At 48.6% G+C, this 19,917-nt stretch overlaps 1 protein-coding gene across 1 annotated transcript; it reads right to left on the bottom strand.

Moving 5' to 3' along the window:
- Positions 1-1,236: 1,236 nt before the first annotated feature.
- LOC119101255 (uncharacterized) lies at positions 1,237-19,323 on the bottom strand. Its single transcript, XM_037224556.1, has 4 exons — positions 19,264-19,323; positions 5,706-5,834; positions 5,059-5,197; positions 1,237-3,118 (listed from the first exon to the last, which is right to left on the bottom strand). Exons 1-4 carry the CDS (start codon positions 19,301-19,303, stop codon positions 2,758-2,760), a joined length of 669 nt encoding a protein of 222 aa, XP_037080451.1. The 5' UTR covers positions 19,304-19,323; the 3' UTR covers positions 1,237-2,757.
- Positions 19,324-19,917: the final 594 nt, after the last annotated feature.

Genomic DNA, 19,917 nt, shown 5'->3' with positions numbered 1-19,917 from the left:
GCATCGGACTTCCACAAGTAGGGCTGAAGACAACGACAGGCTTCGGCCCCGAAGCGCTGGTGGTGGTAGCAGATACGGCCCACCGCCGGCGAGGCGCCGTCTCGATGTGGACCGCGGTTGGCGGTTCCAGTCAGCTGTGGGTCCGACCTGCTGCGTCCGGCTTACAGCGTTTTCCAATCGCCGATTCGACGTCTCCAGTCCGCAAACCACACCTGTGAGGCTGGCGATGGCTTTATACAGGTCTGGCTGACCGGTGGACAGCGACATGGGTGGCTGTGCGTCGGGTTGCAAAAGCAAGAAGTTGATGACGACGGCGGCTGCGGGGCGCGAAGCTTCGAGAAAATGATCGGCCACCTGAGCCAGATCGTCCCGGGATGTTGATTCTGGCAGTGATAGGCGCAAGGTCAGATCTTGCTTGTTTTGTGATCGATCTGTGTATAACATTGATAGAAAGTGTTGGTATGTGTTGATGATAGGTAGATATAAGACATATACATTCAGCTGCATGTTACCCAGTTCGAATTAACTATTTAAAATAAGGAGCAAATAAGTTATGAGCTATCCAAAATGCACGAGGGAATATTTATTTTTCGTACTAAACGTGTCTTAGCCCCCGCCCTGATTCGCCATTTTTCATGACGCGGACTGTTAAGGGAAGGGGAAGCATGTGACCCACTCCCTGGCGTTTCCAAACTAATGAAGACAGAGCTTACTGGAAACGCCGGTGGATCGGTCTCAACGAGACCTCACAATTAGCCCTAGTTTGTATGTGCTTAGGTCAATAATTGGTACATTATGGTAGGTCAAATGTCGAATTTCCAAATGTCGAAATGTCGAAATGAAGAAAATCGAATTTTTCAGCTTTACAGCATCACGTCTACGAAACCATGTGTTATGTCGACACGAAACTTAAACAGGTGTGTGCCTTGTTCAACTTGTAGAAAAAAGGTGGACAATTCATTTGTTTCAAGCACACATTTCTGATATATGGCCACAATATCGTCACGCCGCGCGTGTTCCGCGGCATCGTAAGCTGACACGCGCCGCTCGCGCCGGCCGTAGATCGCCGTGCAGTGTTTCTCACAAACCACCGCTGCTCCGGAATCAGATAAGCTAAAAATACGCTGTCGGTGTCAAAAGACGCTCAATAGATGCCTCATGTGATACTGAAAATATGGGCATGATTTCACAAAATGCCGGAATGGATCCTGAAAATACCGTGGGGGTTGCATCAATCCCCGCTCCTACCAGGGCGAGGGCTTAACTAGCCACGTCACCACCCGTTGCCGCCGTGTTGCGGTGTAGTATATTAACATATTTTAGTAGAGTTTTATGGCTTATCTACTAATATGGGACAAGCAAGCCTGCCCTCGATTCGGCTAGATAGAACGGCGCTTTGACAAGGCTTAAACAAATAATCACAATCTTAAAAAGTAAAAGACCCGTACGAGCGTGTGTGTATGCTGGAAAACGGGGCTTTAAGAAAACAAGATCAGGGAAGATAGCAATCCATCTTCACCTCGACTGGTTAAACAATGTTCAACTTGTCTTTCCCCCAGGGCCGTCCCCACACTTCAAACACTAGCTGCGTGCGTACATTGTGGCGCGTAAGACAAGACGACAAGTATTAAGACGTCTATATAACCTCAGCCCAAGTACGAGCATGGCGGGTTGGCGACAAACGTTGCTAAAAATTGGTGCCGAAACAACGACGGCTTTGTAAACGGGTTTGATTTCGGCATGATATTCATAATCATACGCAAAGAAGTGGCACAACTACCAAGCCAGATCACATTTTCGTCATGTTCTTCACTTTAGGCACGATAAGTAATGGTCTAGTCGTGTGAGTAGCCATACCCTGAAGTAAAGTTTCTCCTAACGCACCAGTTCAGGAGAGTAATGAGTAAATGACTTAAGTGCAATGTGGCACACGATTTGGAACGTCGCAATGTGATCACTTGAGTGGCGGCTCACCCGAGGAAGAGATCTGCTTGGCCGTTTGAAATTATATGAATCGCCACAGTGTGGGAAGGCTGTTTCAGAATGGTGAAAAGCCAAAACATGCCGCCATACCGAGGTCCGACAATCCATGCGATGTGGTCCTTTTATTCGATCAGTGGCCGTTTTCGGAATTGGAGCCTAGCATATCCATCGCTTTGTTTGGTGTGAGAATCAGATGGTAGAGTGACTTCTGCACCTCCACGCGTGTTAACAGCTCTATACGAGGCTGCGAGTCGGCTCATCCACCAACCCCGTTCCTTCGCGGCCCATTGTCGTGCGAGCCGGCTCATGCGCCTTCGTCGCTCTATCCTCCTGGTGCCCCAGGATGAATGCACCGACTTCCCTCCTAATTCAGCACAACCGCATGCTATTTTTAAGGCTGGAACTGCTGCGAGGCCGACAGCGTTGGCCCAAGTCCCACAGGTGCCCTGTATGGTGTGCCGCGTAGGAGAAATATGGTGGCGGTCAATACATGACAGCAACATGAACCTAGCCCCCAGACGTAAACTATGAGTATAGGACCGTCAAATGGGAGCTGAGCGACTGCACATCGAGCTGACCGGCGAGGACACGAAGAGACTCAAGACAGCAAGAACACGACGCTACCATAAAATAATCGAAGGTCTTAGCGCCGGGACACAAGCAACAAACCAGACACCTTTCGCTAGCAAGCGACACCACGTCTGGCCATGAGGACGCAGCCGACGGGCGCATCCTCCGCACTTTTGCACTTCTGTGCATTTGCCGAGCTGCCGCTCAGATCCGGCCGGCGGCGCGACCGGCCAGCGCGGCCAGAGCGAGCAGGGCTGGCGCGCCGGGGGTGGGGCGGCGGCCGGCGCCGGTGTGGCCGTGGTGATGGCTCAGACCGTGCTGCATCATCTCGCGCCGCCGCCCCATGGTCGAGTCGCCGCGCAGGCTGTCCAGGTCCTGGCTGATGCTGTAGATGCCGGCCTGCAGGCGCGGGTCGGGACTGTTGAAGTGCTCGGCCACGGCCGGGTCGGCCAGGTACTTGACAGACCAGGCGATCGGGTGCGTGCCGTCGCACATGGCCGGCTGGTACGTCAGCGCACCCAGCGAGCCCACCACCTCAAAAAACTCCAGGCAGCGGCAGCCCATTCTGCGGCAGGGAAAACAGCCGGTCGGAAAACGACTGACAAGCGAAGATCGTAGAACATGGGGGCACAGCATTTGCAATGAAGCTGTCAACCTTGCCATCATTAGTTCGAATCTCGCGCCATATACACTAACCCGCGCCAGGCCGGTCTCAGGCACCTTTGCTAAGTCATGGGGGGGGGGGCAGAGGAAGGGAGTCGTAAGCATGCCTCCTTACGATCACGGCGCTCTACATACGTAACACGAAAAAGTCCCGGCGGAAAGGGTTCACCGACGCACATCGAAAGCACTTAACCTCAGCTGTTTCAGTTGACGCAGATGATGCACACTAGTCCCGATGTTCCACCTGACGCTTTTGGGGGTGGAACTCAGATGTTACGCTTCACACTACACTTGACCAGCAAGTGTTTGACGTCAGGTGGACTTCGAGGTTACTGATTGTCATGGAAAATCTACGTACGTCTATGCAAAGTCGGGAATAAACAAAACACTTTAATCCGATCACAACGAATGTCAGCGGCAAACATACAATGCTAGGATTATGAGGAGTACCTTCACAACTGCCTTGAACATTCAGCACGTGTAAGGTAGGCCGACACGTTCCATCATCGGGCAAGTGCACAGATCCATTATTCTTATGGTCACATTTGAGATACTAAAGCGCTCATTCACACTTTATGTCACGATAAGAGCCGTGTGGTGCAAGTCGAGCAAGTACTTACAAAACACATACATTAGCCGGCAATTTGAAGCTCACCGTTGCATTATCTTGGTTTCTCAGGGTTCACGCAACGACTTCACCCCCAATTTTCACTGTGATCTCAACCTCGCACCACGGGTCCCTTTGAAATGACAAGATGTATTATGATCTCTGAACAAACTGGGGCTGAACTCCTTGGCAAAGCATATCAAGTGCGCAAAACACTGAGCAAAATTGGGCTGAACACCCTGGCAAGGCATATCAAGTGCGCAAAACGAAGTGATTAAGCCGCACAGATGGATTAGTGTACCGAATGGCATTTTAACTAAGATAAGTGATGTGTGTCTTTAGGTAAATTACCATTTTCGCGATTCACCTTAAGGATTGTTTAGCATTGTTTGTCTTGCAGCAGTGAGTCAAGACAGCAAAGAACTATCAAATGTGCCTCAAGCACACTGGGCGTTACTGATCTTGAATAATCGCTGCTTGCCTGTGTACCTTTCTTTGCGTTATATGAAAATAACACTTCGTTCCAATGGCGTGACATAATGATATTTTTGGCCGCGAATTCAGTTTCAGCGTCTATTTCTAACGCACAGAATGGCAAATTACTGATCTTGAGCATTCAGCTCACTTTTTATCTCGAACACAAAATGGTGGTTCATGACCTGGACTTAGGTCGTGGACATTGTCTTCATATGATCGGATCGTATATAAGAGGCCAGATGCTGACAATATCTGAGCATCAGCATCCTGTGAAAATCAGTTCAAATTGGGTCCAGGTCTCCAAGACGTGGTGAAACTGACCTGATCCGCGGTCCATGATACATTCTTTTTCAAAGAGTCAGGCATACAAAATTCGTAGAACCGGATGTTCTTTTGTTACCAAAAGTTTTGACGAAACCGTTTTACGTCAAAAAGTTTTAAGTGGTCAAATTTTTTTCTGAGTTTGACTGACTGTCTGAGAAATAAATATTCCCCCCCTGCGTCTTTTTAGTTTTGGCCATCGGCGAAGAACAGGGGCGGGACGACCAAATATCAATCCCCCACCCGGCGGTCCGCGGGAGATAATTTACCCCACGATTCTCGTCATCTGCACGGAGTCTTTGCTATAATTGTGTGCACACAGCACTCACTCATTTTGAGACAAATTGCATGGTGAAGCAAGCAGCAGCTAGCGGCACCGGGCGAGTGGTTTACAATTTTCGGTCGGCCCCGCGCAGATCCAGACCGATGCGACTGACCGTCCCAGAGCGCTGTAGTGGGCCTTCCTCCTGTCGCAGAACTGCTGGCAGCCGAGCTCGGACTTGTTGCGGCCCGCTTCCGCCGGGTGTTGGACGAAAAAGTCGGAACGCACTTCGTAGCAGAGAGCAGACGTGGCCACTGGAACGATATCATACATACACACACATATGCATGGTGGATAGGAGACCGAGCGTTTTTCCCCATATATCCTGTCGCTTCCAATGTTCCTGCTCCTCTTTTTCATGTTTTCGTAGATAGTTGATTTCCGCCTTCTGCTGTCCTATTTCCAACATGTCACGGTAGAAATCTGGGTAACTATTTGTCCTCAGAACCGCAGTGCTGCTTGCGAGTCTCCAACGAGCCAGACGTGTAATTAAGCATGCCACGAAATTTCATCCCCCCGCTATACATACACATTATCGTGCTGTATTTACCTGGCTGAAAACTTCCCTTCGAACGGCGCCACCGGCGGGGCAGCTATCCCTGACCTGGCTGCAGTGACCTGAGACCGACCGCGCTGACCTCTCATCGGTGCATTTCTCCCCGATCTGACTGCAGTGACCTGCGGCTGGGCTGAACTTCTCACCGGCGCAGCTCTCCCTGACCTGGCTGCAGTGACCTGCCGCCGGTCGGGCTGACCCCTCACCGGTGCACTTTTGTTTGTCATCATCGAGCCGCCAGCCGGGCAGGCAGGAGCAGGTGGCCGTGTTGCCGGTGCCTGAGCAGATCTGGCTGCAGCGCAGCTCGGTCGTGCCGCATTGCTTGCTCCATACACCTGTGGACCGAGCGGGGCCAATGACGACTATTGTCGCTTACAAGACGCAGGTACCGGCATCACCAGGTCAAATGTGTGGACACGCAGGTTGGCATTTCTTATTATTGAGGCCAGCTCAACGGCCAGTATGCCCTAGCGATGACGCAGTCCAGGTTTTGAGGGTGTGGTCACTGCCCCCCCCCCCCCCCCAATCTGGCATTTAATTCAGGAGCAGCAGCATTTACCGCGGTTCAGTATCTCCGGCCTTCTTAAAGTGTTTCGGTCTCCGGTAACTACAGCACACTTGGTGTGCTATTGCTAAGCGCACTTGGTAATAGCATACTTGGACGACTGCGGATAGAATGGAAATTAAGTGTAAAAACTCCGGCAGGTTTTGGACCCTAGGGCTTTCAACACCACACATTATGGCGACTCCGAGGCCAGATTCCATTGCTGGCTCTTCAAGAAAGCGGTGTCATTCGATAATTTGCCATAAGTGATCCCAGGTAAGACAAGGACGGGGGTGTTCGGTGAATCACACAACTGCTGGTTCTGGTATACGATTTCTTAACAATTCACCAATTGTGTTTCATGTGTATGCCCTTGGTATGTAAAAAAACTGTCCATAATCGTGCCAAGGACTCCGACGCTCCAACGCTCGTAGGGTAATCACCGGCCTAGAGATCATTTTTTTTTTAAATTTCATATGCAGAGTAACAACCAATTCCGTTCCTCTTCCCACCCCGCATCCGCCTTTGTAACTTTGATTTCATTTCAGCACGAACAGCATCCATGCAGATCTTGTGATTATTTACGCTGCAAAGCATCCCACAAGGGGATTCGCTTGATGAATTTCAATGAAGCATGGAAAAATGACCAAACGTGCATTCCAAAAACCTGTCCTATATTCGCATCTGGACAAGATTCATTGTTGAAAGTTTAACACAAGGTGTAGAAATGAAAGATAAAAAGATAAAAAATCCAAGGTGACTCTTTTAAAATTATAGGCATGCCTGGCAAACAGCTAGACGGGGAGGGGTGATTAAGCCACCCATACAGAGAACAGGTTCAAGGAGTGTCTCATCTTTCGGGGTACATTTAAAAACTCTTGTGAAATCTCCTAAGCATCCCGCACTCGAAAAACCGTCTAAACACGCTAAACTAGCTGGTTCATTTTTCCGCCTGGGTCACATTGTGTCTTACCTGCATGCCATTATAACCTGTGACGACACAAAAATGAATGAGTCGTCCTCCAAATGATTCCACCGCAGCCGGTTTGCAGCGAAGGGCCGCACCAAGTCATCACGTTGGCCGAAGGATCGTGCGCCCCATCACCACCATCAGTCAGGAGATTTAAACACTTGAGCATAGGTGTTGGACTCGTTGATCAGTGGGAACGAGACGTCTCCTTGCCTGACGGTTGTCTCCAGCACTGCTTACAGGAACAAACAGCAGGACCATTACCAGCAATTCTTGCTTATTCGCATGTCGTCCTTTTGATCAACATCGTATAACAAAAATCCTTTTACAAATTTATAAGTCTACATGCTATTCGGAGCTTCTTAAATGTTTAGCTTAAGCCTTTTGTGATCAATTTCCAGTATCAACACCCGCGCTAAGCAGTGTTTGTTGCGTGAACCCTCACCCCACTACCCAGCTGTGAAATGTTATACCAACGACAGAATTTGGGGCCGGAAGCTTCACGTGCCGCAGTGCTCGGCACGGCCTGTCCTGGCCTCTGACCTGACCTGGCCCGTCACCTGACCTCAAGCGCGGCCGCTACCACCGCACCGCTCGCACGCCTTTTGAGTCAGGGGAAAACGGCGAGCGCCCAAAGCGAGTCGAACACACCCAACCACGGTTGGGTAGAGAAAGAAAGCAGGATGCTCCAATCAACTGGCTTATCGGAACGGTAAATGTATCCAATTCTCTCCTAATCGAATGGCTGCCGGCTAGGTCATCTTGGACATCGACAGGACAGCAAGATTATGTTCGATCTGACCTGGACTGATGCCATAGCACTCCAAGGAGACCGTACTTCTTATCGGTCAGGCGGTAAATCGAGCCGAGATCATTATGAGCCTCCTAATGACACCACTACGGCAATACCAATCATCTGTGTTGTTCGTGTCCTAGCAATAACCAGTAAGTGGAATAAGTATGGATGTTTGAGGTTGAAGGTTATTTTCTTGCAATGGTCGTGCGCAACGAATGCGTATTACGCGTCGAGCATGCTGCAACAACAAGAGCACACTCCGTTCAAGAAATAAAACTTGAATCGCAAGGCTTGGGTTTGATCCAAATCTATGGTCTGGAGCGAGCATTAATCAGCGATTTGTTCCGTAGTTCCGAAAGGCTTGCTCTAGGCTCAGGCAACCGGAGTTTTTGTAGTATGAAATTAACCGACAGAGATACAGGTGAAGTCGTAAACGTTGAAATGATGAAATGCCGGCAGGACGAATTTCGTTAATATCATCACATACTGCCGCGCAAAAAAATACCGAAAGATGTGCTGTCAGTTGGCTCGACCATGGGAAATATTGTACACGTTTTGTCTACATGCAGACACGCAGATAGGTTATATTTTCAGAGGTAGATGTGCTCAGAAACACCAACTCAGCCTTCCCAAATTTAGATCCACACATGTAAAAATATGTCTTGCAACTTGTAGGTAACTATATTTTGCTTATTTAATCAAGATACGATGGAGAGCACACATACCGAATATCAGCGTAATCAATCGACTTTCCGTGCAATCTTTAGCTGAGGAACGTAGGAGCATGTAGAAAGCTTGTTTGACAGTCTCGCACTTCAGGCGCATGAGCAATAGGTACACCATCGGCCTGAACCAAAGCATCGACCGTCTGCTTTCGCTTGTGGATGCCGCTGCTAATGGTGTCCAGTGAAACCAGCTGAGCCCCATCGTGTTCGACAGGCCCTATCAAGTGAAAATCATCCCACTCCGTTGAACGTGTCCTCACCCAACTCCTCCAATTTTTACCAACACATCTAACCAGTTCTGGATCATTCCTAGGAAAGCTGAAAACAAAATTTCCCTCAAAGCACCCCACAGGCACGTTTATCTTTCCCGACTGACACGTCATTCTTATAAATGAGGTCGTTGCGGTGTTTGATATCCTTGTGCACTGTATCAACAACATTTAGATGCTTGCCCTTGCCACACTTGATGCAAAAAATCATACGATTTTGTCTGCACTGTAGCTTTTTCAAAAGACGACGTTTACGACAGGCAATCTCGCGTGTAGCCACGGGAAACAAAATGGGATCACCGATCGCCATACTTTTCCAGCATCCTCTAGAACTTGTGATCGACGCAATTCTTAGACCTGACTTTTTCGTTCGATAGATAGATCGTCTTTTTCGAGTGTGCACCTAAAACCAGGGGGATGGGCGATAGAACGTGCCGACCTGGTGGATAAGGTCGGAGGCAAAAATGTATATTTTTGCGCGATGCTTGAAGCTAAAAATGTTTTTGACCGAAGACTGTCTTGACGGCTGCGACAACATATTACAGCGCGTACTGCACAACCCGAGATGAGATTTTAATGTTGATACAGTTAATCCCAACACCACCAAGCCTTTCCGTAAACATCCCGTACCGCACACTGCGACATCATGATATCTTTTTAAGCTTCATCCCAGCCCGGCCACAAAATATCCCATGATATTTAGTTAGCCACTCGATTTGTTGGTAGATCAGCGACAAACCAGCGTATTTCCTGTGGTGCGGCAGATTGGCCGATTTGCTATTTTTTTTTACCAACCAACTCTCAGTGTCCCAAACTAGACAGCATAAAATGCTGAAATAGGTCTAGATATGGCGATTCATCTAGCCTTTAATCGTTGCGATGCAAACTAGATATGTGGGGTGGGTGGTGATGTTCATTACACTGTGGCTTTGCAAGCGGCATTTGCCCTGTAGTTTCATGAAAACCAGTCTAGGTTTATTTTTGGGCCTGGTTGACTTTATTGAGTGGCAGTTTAGGGAAGTCAGCGAGATGATCTGATCATGGTAAACATTGATCTTTCATTATCCAGACTGCTCTTCAAGGCACAGAAAAAGCTGGTGACCTATCGTCGCAGTCGCAAGCAATGAGCCTTCTTCTCTTTGAAAAGAACCATGGGTTCGGTTTTGGGCTGATGGCACTCCTCAGGGAAGTGAATGACAGGAGATGAATAGGGTTCTGAAGTGCCATTTTATGTCATTACAGCTTTAGTCCTGATTCAGCATGGTCACCAGCCAAAAACAGCGCTCGATTGGTGTCTAGCTCATATCCAGTTCAGGCCCCCAGCCCCTCCTCCCCAATTTTATGACCAGATATGCCAAAGCTGGCGAGTCAACCATATTCTTAGGGAAGAATACCTAATTTGTCACTGCTCGGCTTCCCCTCGTCTTTGAAAAGAACGCCTCTGCTTGAACTGCAATCATTTCACTAATTTTGTCTTGAATTGAAATGACATCTATTCCCATTTCAACAACTTGCAAGTATTCATCTTGACTGCTGGGAGCTGGTACGATCAGTAGTGGATGTAGAATTTTGTCATGGGGGCCACGCCACATTTTGCCCCTGCCCCCTTCATGGTTTGGTGTACCGTCCAAGAAAAATTAGGATTCTGGCCATTCAATTTCCAGATTTTTATACATTTCTTTTGTGCGGGAATCCATCTAACTGTGCGCAGCCTTAGAAAACTAGACGCGCTACGTATGCACACACAAAGACCTTGTTCATGTTCTCCGGACCGTGACAGATTCTGACATCTTGACACTCAGTATTTCGGAAAAATATTGCAAAATGAAGTGAAATTGGCTGCTGAATACCAACAAAGTCAAGCATAAATTTGATTCCCCGCTTATTTACAGCTAGCCGGCTAGTATATGTGAACAGCTGTTGGCGAATGACTGGTGCATAGTTCTGCTTTGACTCTTATGAAGAGGTGCAAAATATCTTTAGATTCAAACTGCACAAAGAACGCAATTCACTGGTATAATAAGTGTCACAAATTCAACAAGCAACTGAAATGACATGTTCGTCGTCGGCGGTGCGTAAAGATATGGTCGACAATTGCGCGTGAAAATTCATTGGCACGCAGCTGGCTGCTGCCCTCAGGCTAAAACACCGAGGTAAACAGTCATCCTGCAGTCTCGGACTTCTGCGCATGAAGTTATTTAGCCAGGCCCGTATACACGGGCGGGCGAAACGTTCTGGCGCTCGCAGCACATGTGGGAATTTCAGCAACAGAGTAGGGTTCTTCTGACTTCATCGGAGGAGCCCATGACCAGTCTTGAGGGTCCGGAGCGACGAGAAATGCCAGACCGATTAGGACTTAGGCCCCGTCAACGCGTAGGCCCTCCGATAATATGGGAAACGCAATGGCGACAGGGACGGGACCTGCGCGATCGGGCGAACGATCCGGTGTTATGGCAGGCCAACAAAGATGCTCCCGTCAACAGTATGGGGTCCTCAGAGCACGCAGGGAGAGCCCAAAGTCAACGTGATGAGCCCCTAAACGATCGGGGATGCCCCGGCAGGCTAACAGATAAAACCTCGGCCAAAGCACGGAGCGCTCGAAGCAAAGGGAACTTACCCAGCACCAGTGTGCGTGAATTAAGGCCCCTTTACAATTAAGAGTGCCCGGGCAGACTAACAGAATATACCCCGAAACGATTGAATGGTTCTCCGCAAGTGAGACCAAAGGGAGAGAGCCCTAGATCAATGCAGAGGACTTCTGAGCACCAAAGAGGCAGGACCCCCCCCCCCCCCCACACACACACCCTCTTGATCCACCACTGGCTCGAACGCTTTTACAGATGGGGCTCGACAAGAGCGTTGGGCGTTCCATTGAAATAGGAATTACCCAAGACCCAATGTGGCGGGCCCCCGAACGATCCAGTTGCCCGAATAGGTTCACAGAAGGGGCCTCCGGCAAGTGCGCAGTGCCCTTCATTCAAAAAGGGAATACCCAAGACGCAATGTGGAGGGCTACAGAACGATTGAGTGTGTCCAAGTAGACTAGCATGCGAGCGCTTTAAAAGAGCGTAGGATCCTAAGCAAGTGGCAGGAAATTGAAGGCGTCCTAGAGCAATGTAGAGCTGATGAGCAAATCGCAATTGTGTCGGTAAATTAACTGAGACCAGCGTGAAAGGCCCCTGGGCAATCGAGAATACCCGGCAGGTTAACATATGGGACCCTCGACTTAAACACACAGAACCTTCCGGACGAATAGAGGGAATTCATGGAAGGACCCTGGTCGACAGGACTGACCCGGCAAGCTGGCAGGGAGGGTTATGACGTCAGCGCAGGGCCCTCCGTGAAAATGCAAAGAAATCAAGGGCAACGTGCCAGGCACCTTAACGATTGGATTAACACCGCAAGTATACATGTAGGGCCCGGGAACAACGTAAGGTCTCTGGACAGTGTAATGAGCCCTAAAACATCCCAGCCACCACCGGTTACTGTTAGTCTGTTAAGCTGTTAATCAGTGGGGAATATCTTTGGCTGTTTGTGGGTCTTTCACTACCGCTTGCGAACGTTCGGAGCCTGGAGCACAAAGGCTCTTTGTTCAAAGGCCCGAGTTCTCTTTGGGCCTGGAGGCGAAACACGTCCAACTTTGTTGCGTTTTGCGTTAAAAAACTCCATCTGTGCGGCCGGCTATGGGGCCCATCAGAGCCTAGGGGCCCCTTTGGGGTCCAAGGGGACCATGGCCCTGTGCCCCCCCCCCCCCCTCTTCTGGACCCGCCGCTGGATATGGTAGCCAAGGATGTAGACAATGAAGAGGCAATGACAGTGGAGGAGTAAGGGGCTGTAGGAAATGTAGGCAACGAGGAGGGGGTTTAAAGGTTCTATTGCTATGTTCCCCTGAACCAAGAGGTTTACTTCAAGAAGTAGGTAGTTTGCGGGATTTGGTGCTATTATCATTGGAGTTAGAGCGAGTATTACACCGTCGTAGATGGTTTTGGACTGAAATACTTGTCTTGAAGATCATTCGGTGCACTTCACAGCCATGTCCTTCTTAAGACCTAGCTCTCTTCCCCCCCCCCTAGTTTCTGAGCTATACGCTCGCGAAGATATGCAAACTTTTTCGGAAGGCTATTTCAAGGTCATCCGGGCATCCATGACGCCATAATAACGTCATTCAAGCTTGACATTGCAATATCCATGCGGCAATCAAGGCCATGACGAATATAATTGTCGAGTCGTTCACGTCTGGCGTTCGTGAGCCCGATTTCCACTTAAAACGGCCGTCAATTGGCTTTAAATCAACGTTGTGGCAGGTGCGATAACTTAATGAAACAATGGCATATTGAGAGGCATATTTTCTCAAGAAAGAAATGGCTTTGTCTGGGGCAGCTTTTTCCACTTAAAAGTAATGCCAGCGGTTATAAATGAACCTATTTCATCATATTTGATGCTTGTTTTAGTACCTTCGAATGTGGAATATTCCCTTTTAGTAAAAATGGCATTTGGCCCTCTGAGAGTAATTTGGTATAGTTTCTGACGACAGTGCTCTTCTGTAACCGACATAACTCTGGAAGTGAGTCATTTGGCAGTGCTTATTGATGTGCATATTTTATTTGCACCTGTAAGCACGAAGTTTGCATGGCTGCAGGCGCAATATACTCATTTCTGCTTTTGCTAACATTAAAGTGAAAATTTATCTTGATGGAATCCCGAATATAATCACTATGCGCATTAAATGGAGGCGGAGAGAGCAGACAGCCTAAATTGAATAAAGCCCACACTGGTAGTTCAAAGCAGCATAGTTTGATACCGGTTGCGGCATCATACCCGGGGATGTCAATCTTTATGATAAAGACACGGGGAGCAAACCGTGGGCGCTTACAGCCCACCGCTCTAAATGTGGTTGTCACCAGATGTAGTCTGCTTTGTTATGAATTAGTATGTTGCTTTCTTGAGTACTGGGGAAATGAACAGCATTGAGGGGAACGAAATCGTGACTGGGGTCGGGCAGAGCCAGCAGATAATTTGAACTGGCGCTCTTGCATTATGCACAAGTATGACAGGTGAGCTTATATTTGTTTGCTGGCTGGTGCGCAAAGGGACATCTTAGTTTGCTGATTAAGCTGTTGTTGTCAGTGGGGCTTCGCGACGCACTTAGCTACTGAGGCTATATGGCTTCGTCTGCCTCTCACCGTGGCAGCAAGGGCGGGGACCACGAGAAATCGAACCCCGTATCTCTGGTTTCTCAGATGCGCAGTGGTTAACGCAGACGCGTTAATCACTACGCTGCCGGCACCTTTGCTGATTTGATTGGAGCAGACAGCAGATTGGAGAACAGATTGGAGAACGTATGCATGCTGATAACAAAGTGTGTGATTCCGATGTGCCAATTGATTTTTCCATGATTTGAAATGTGGCTTTTTACAACAGCATGTGCGAAATAATTAAAAAGATGGTGGCCAAAAGGGTCTACACTTGCCCTGACTTCCCACTTTTCATAATGCTGCCTCATAGGGGGTATGAGGCCCCTGCCGTTTCCAAACTTGAGAAGGTAGAACCTCACAAAAAGTGGTGTATTGCCAACGCAATCGTGTGTTTGGCAATATGTTTAATGTTACTCCTTGACGTCGCTAGACCAAGTCAAAGTTCAAATATCCCTGAAAGCCAAGCTTTTTTAGCTTTGCATGCTTATATGGACGAAGGCATGGCGGGTAGCAACATGGAATATGAATAAGCACATTCCTTGTTTAATTTTGAACGCAAGGGTTTGTAGTTTTGTCCGTTTTGAGCCCACAATAATAAGGCAGGGTTCCGTTAATGCAACGAGCGTCAGACATTCGCATGCGGTCCGCAGAACCGTCGGTTGCAGCCCGCCGTCCGCGCCCACCGGGATTATCTTAGAGTAGTTATAAAAACCTTCGCTACTCAAAAACCAAAATGCTAGAAACACGTTTTTAGTCTTAAAGCACGTATGACGAATACTCCAGGGACTAGCAAAAATGTGGGCACGACTACACAACATGTTGAACTTTTATCTTCAGAAAACCTTAGGGGGAGGTGTCGCATCGGTTCCCCCTCCTCCCTCCCCCATGTGAAGGCGAGGCTAAGATTTTTTGTGTATGTAGACAGAACTTGCAGACTGATGTGAAGCTATCAACAAATTTTAATGAAGCTTCCTTATTTGTGGCACCTGCTGCGTGACAATTTTTGGACTAGCAACCCAAAGTCAGGTGGCTAGCGTAACCTGACCTAACCTGAGCACATGGTGGCTATTGAGGGCTACGTCACCAGAGCGAATTAGTCATCTTCAAAGTCCTCCGGACGCTTGGGGTCCTTTTTAATTGCTCAGGGCCCTTTTGACAACTGCGAGGCCCCTTCCATCGCTTAAGAGCCCATCTTTCTGCTCGTGGGGCTCCCTGGCCAGTCAGAGACAAAGGCACTCAATGTTCATGGCTACGTGCCTGCTTAGAGCCCCCTGGTCACACAGGAAGCATGCTCTAAGGAGCCTGTATAGCCATGTTGGGACCACGTCGGTCACTGACATCTATTTCTGGCCGCTCACGATTCCCACTGAACTAGCCGTCAAAATCATCTAGCCACGACTAAGACACGACTGACACGACTCAAGTTTGAAGACACGACTGGAGTGCTCAGGGGCTTGTCAGGCTACCGAAGGACCATTCTCAGGCGCATGCTACTGAGATATCGAGAGTATTACTTTCAAAAGTGGTTCGATCCCATACGTGATCCCGTTACGGAGTCCCCTCCCGCGTAAAAGTGTACTGAAAGGCTTTGGCCCTGGATCGACCAAAGGGGATCCGAGTGCAGTCAGATAGGGCTCCTGCTTTTGGCCCCTTGGAATAGCAAGATGGTTGGATGGAGTGGTGAAGTTGAAAGCAGCTTCAGGCTCAAATAGGGACAGGCTCATAGTTTTACTCCTTCGATGCGTCTGAATCAACGAACGAACTGTGAACTTCTGCGTGCAAAAGGTAAAAGAGATGGTTGGGATCGGCAATGATTGGTCTGTGTCAAAATTGTGTAACCTCGTGTTATTTCATTGTTCAAATGGTGGAAAATTATTAAGCTTGAGTCTGGAATTTATTGTACCTTGGTACGCTACAACATGTAAAAGTCTTCTAAAATTGGACTGCAGCCGTTACCATGGTTTTTATTCTTTTCTTTCATTTTTTCTCGGCGCGAAAAGAATATGAAACAACTGGCATTTTTTCAAACAGTTTCGTGGTCTCATCTTCCGTGAACCCGATGTTTCCTTCTTCCAGCACGCCCCCACTGCCTCTTGCCCAGCATTTGCGCAGTCACCGTCACCTCAATCTGAGCCCAACCCGGAGCCCAATATATTGCTCCTTCTTTCAAGCCAGCCTAAAAACCAATTTTAAACCTGTTTTACAAGTAACTGGGGCGCACAGAGAGGCACTCACTAGGCCACACATGTTGCGCCACACTTGAAAACTCGTGTACGTCTCGAGTATGCCAAAGGTATGGTGGAGAGTAAGATGATGGATAGGTTGGGACTCGATGCGCACACAAGTTCTCATAATGAGACATGGCATCGAGGAGACACACATGTTCAATGTCGTCCCCCAGTACCGCCTGACATCGCCTGGAATTCTGCCATATATTCAGCTATCTTGGCTGTCGAGGTTCCCCGCCTTTTTTTCCGCGGTCGAGGATAGCAAATCAAACGGTAGATCGAGCGTAGGCGTGGGACTCAGGCAAGTCCGGAGCTTTGAAGAAGACTGTTTTTGCGATCGCATTGTCCTATAGTCTAGGGCCCGTGTGCTTGCATTCCTAGCAGCAGCAGTTATTTTGGCATTAGCTGAATGACGGTATGTAATTGAACGTTTCAGTTGTGGGCATGAAATTGGAAGTCGTAGTAGTGCGAGGGATATTTGGTGATGCGCCGATTCCTGATGACGCCACAGGGCGTCGACGTCATTGCAATTTCACGTTATATGGTATCGTGTTACGCTGATGACGACAATTTTGCCCGCGGAAATTCGGTGGAACGTTCCACGAACAATGAAAATGTTTGTGGGTCCAGTCAGCAGATCGGAAACAGACAGGCGCGCAGGCCAGGATCCAGCGTGACTCGGGGCGTTCGTCCACCGCCGTCGGTAGCCAAAATCGGCCGTCCGGCAGAGCGATAGGCTTGCTTTATCCGCATCGCCAGCTGCCGCAGCCCCACGCTCATCAGACACTGCTGACAGCGAGCAGCTTGCCAAGTCCACGGCAGGCGGTGAATCCACGAGTGTGGAGGACGCTGGGGCGCGATGCCCGCGGCCCGCGTAATTGTCTTGCTGTTGGCGATGACTGTCTTGCTGTTGGCGATGACCATGATTTGCGGTGCCGCGGCGGCACCAAGAGCTACCACAACTGGGCGACTGCAGGCTTGGGGCGCGCAGCAGTGACCCCTGAAGAAATTGGCACGTGGAAGACCGTGATGGCCGTGCCAGCTCCACTGCGCCACGTGAGGCGGTGAGCGCCGCGGCACGACTACAGTCCGCGCTCACAGCTCATGGAGTGTCGGTGCACGTGTGTGGTAGGGCAGTCTGGTATGCGCTGGTATGGCTGTCCTCCATGTGGTGTTTGGACGCTTTAGCCGGGCTTGCCTTGTTTGCTGTTAAATGCTAGGACAAATTCATCCCTCCATTAATGTTTTCCAAACCCTAACTGAGCGCTGTCTCGGAGCCCCCAGCTTCAGTCGAGATCACCAGCAATAAACCCTCTTCGTGCCTGAAATAAATTCATAACTAAATCTGGATACTTCTCTAAAATAAGTGCATGAAGCCATCAAAATGACTCTCATCCCCAGTGGCAAACAAAGACGAAATGGCATGATCAAAACGCACGAACTGGTCCAACGGCCAGAGCCAAGGACGGACTTCCGAGCCCGGGGAGCCCACTTGGACAGCCCCGTTATCACTCGTGATCATGAGCGCAGCTTGAGGAGTTGAGGATCGACAGTAAAGATAATGTTTGCTTGGTAACGTCGCGTAACCAGTACCTCCTACGATACTGAAGATCAACAAGTGTCAACATAAGAATGTTCACCTAATGGCGGTTATTACGATGGATCACGATTCGAAACTTTTAAAAACTTCTTTTAGAAAGACATAACACTAAGTTCAGCGTTTATTTTCTAGCGACACTTCTTTCTTATTGATCTTCTGCTATAAATGTGATGCGTAAAATTACAATCCTATATGTAAAGAGGCATATTTGCATAACATGCATACTACGACTTCGCTTATAGCATTTGGCTTGCTATAAACAACGTCATACTTGTTTACTACAAGTATGACCTCGTTTTTAGACAAGTCCATAGGCAAGCATAAGATCATACTTGTCTGTAAACTGGAATGGTGCCAGATCTCTTCTTACCAAAAATCGAAACTTTTTAAAAACATCCGGTGGCATGTCTGACGTAGGTACGACAAAACAAGCACATGTATTCCTGCCGCATCATTTTTAATAGGTGTATAGTGTCTACACAGTTCACATACGAACATCATCCACGATGACTGATCCTTGAATTAAATGATCCTCAAAGCCTGCCCTCTTCTACACGCCAATGTCAACAATGATGGTGCCAAGAACTCCCTCGTTGGAGTGTTAGGGATACATCAAAATTTCTTGGAAATATTTCACAACCTTTCCTAAAACTTTTCGGCGCATTCAATGCATTGTGGAAACGACTTATATGTCTCATTTTCTCCAACTTGAGTTACCATTGATGGCTTGATCCGGATGCCCCTGCTGACTGACCTGACCCTGTTGCGCCGGCTCTGGCGAGTTTCTGCCTGATCTTCTCAGGAGCAGACCAGCCCCGTAATAGAGCGAAAGCGAGTTGACGCTCGGCATCGGTTTGAATCACCGAACATCAATATCACCAGAATATATTGTAAGATACCAAGGAGTCAAATGTTCTTTCCAACAGCAATCAAGCAAAGATTAGCCGTGTGAAAATAAGGTTGACTGTTACAGATGTGTAGAAGCTTCTTGGAAAGGGGGGATGGACCGATGCCGAATTTGAACTCGGTTATCTCCATCCATCGCCATTGACCGTTCCCGGACATTTATAAAAAGAGGGGTATGACCCGCCTTTCCTGTTTCCCCACTCATGGGCCGCTCAATAGAAGCCACAGGGTAACACGTTGAGCAAATGAATATAGATGTATGCAGAAACTCGGCTCACGTCCACACACATTTAAGACTCAACTATTACCGTTCTTCATCTTCCTCCATGACGCATGCTTCCGTGAAATAATGTTGTACAGTCTCCTGTTAGAGTCTAACACTACATCTCTGGCGTTCAATCAAAATGTGATCATCGTCGTTCAAAACAACTATTAGCTGATTAACGTGAGAATCGTCTGACCGACCGCTGCCCCGCCAGCTATATGCAGACAATGGCCAAAGCCATATCAGAATGCTCCTCGCAAGCTTACCTGAGAAGCAAAGAAGCAGCACCGCTCTGAGGAGCTGCATCGCTGCAGTCACAACCGACGACGGGGGAGTACTGCGGCGTTCAAAGAGGCGTCTGCCTGCTGTGCTCTGCCTCGGAGGTCATCATTGGACCGGCTTGGGGAGGGGGCGGGGCACCATCAAACGGGAGTGGACGCAGGCAGACAGTGCAATATAGGTAGGTTTCGGTTTCTAGATTCAAAATGTACGCAGTGGTGATGTACGTAGGGTTTTGTCACCGCACGTCCCGTAGACAAAACGTAAGCATTAATGGATAACTTCATACAGAATCGCGATCGTATTATAGCATGGTTATCATTGCTAACTATAAAGGCTTTTGGCCTGGCAGCGCCTTAGACCTTTCAAATTAGAGCTTCTTCTTGGGGTGAATCGGCTTCTTATGCTTCCACGGGGCAAGGGAAGGTCCAGAGCCTTGAGGAAAGATGTGCTCTGATTTTCTAGGCAAAGGCCGCCCTGACCTTTTAAACGCCTCAAATTTTGCTTCCTTTTTTAAGGAATGCTCTTAAATAAACTTTCAATCCAGAACATCAAGTTGCCATCGTACCGATAACGATAACTGTCAGTGGCAGATGTATATGGCCAGCGACGCGATTGCGTCCAATTTGGCGACGAGTAAA

The sequence above is a fragment of the Pollicipes pollicipes genome, unplaced genomic scaffold (assembly GCF_011947565.3).
Source record: "Pollicipes pollicipes isolate AB1234 unplaced genomic scaffold, Ppol_2.1 Scaffold_4881;HRSCAF=5763_pilon_pilon_pilon, whole genome shotgun sequence".
NCBI classification, from domain to species: domain Eukaryota; kingdom Metazoa; phylum Arthropoda; class Thecostraca; order Pollicipedomorpha; family Pollicipedidae; genus Pollicipes; species Pollicipes pollicipes.
The sequence above is the reverse complement of the archived record's forward strand: the minus strand, read 5'-3'. Positions and strand labels throughout refer to the sequence as shown.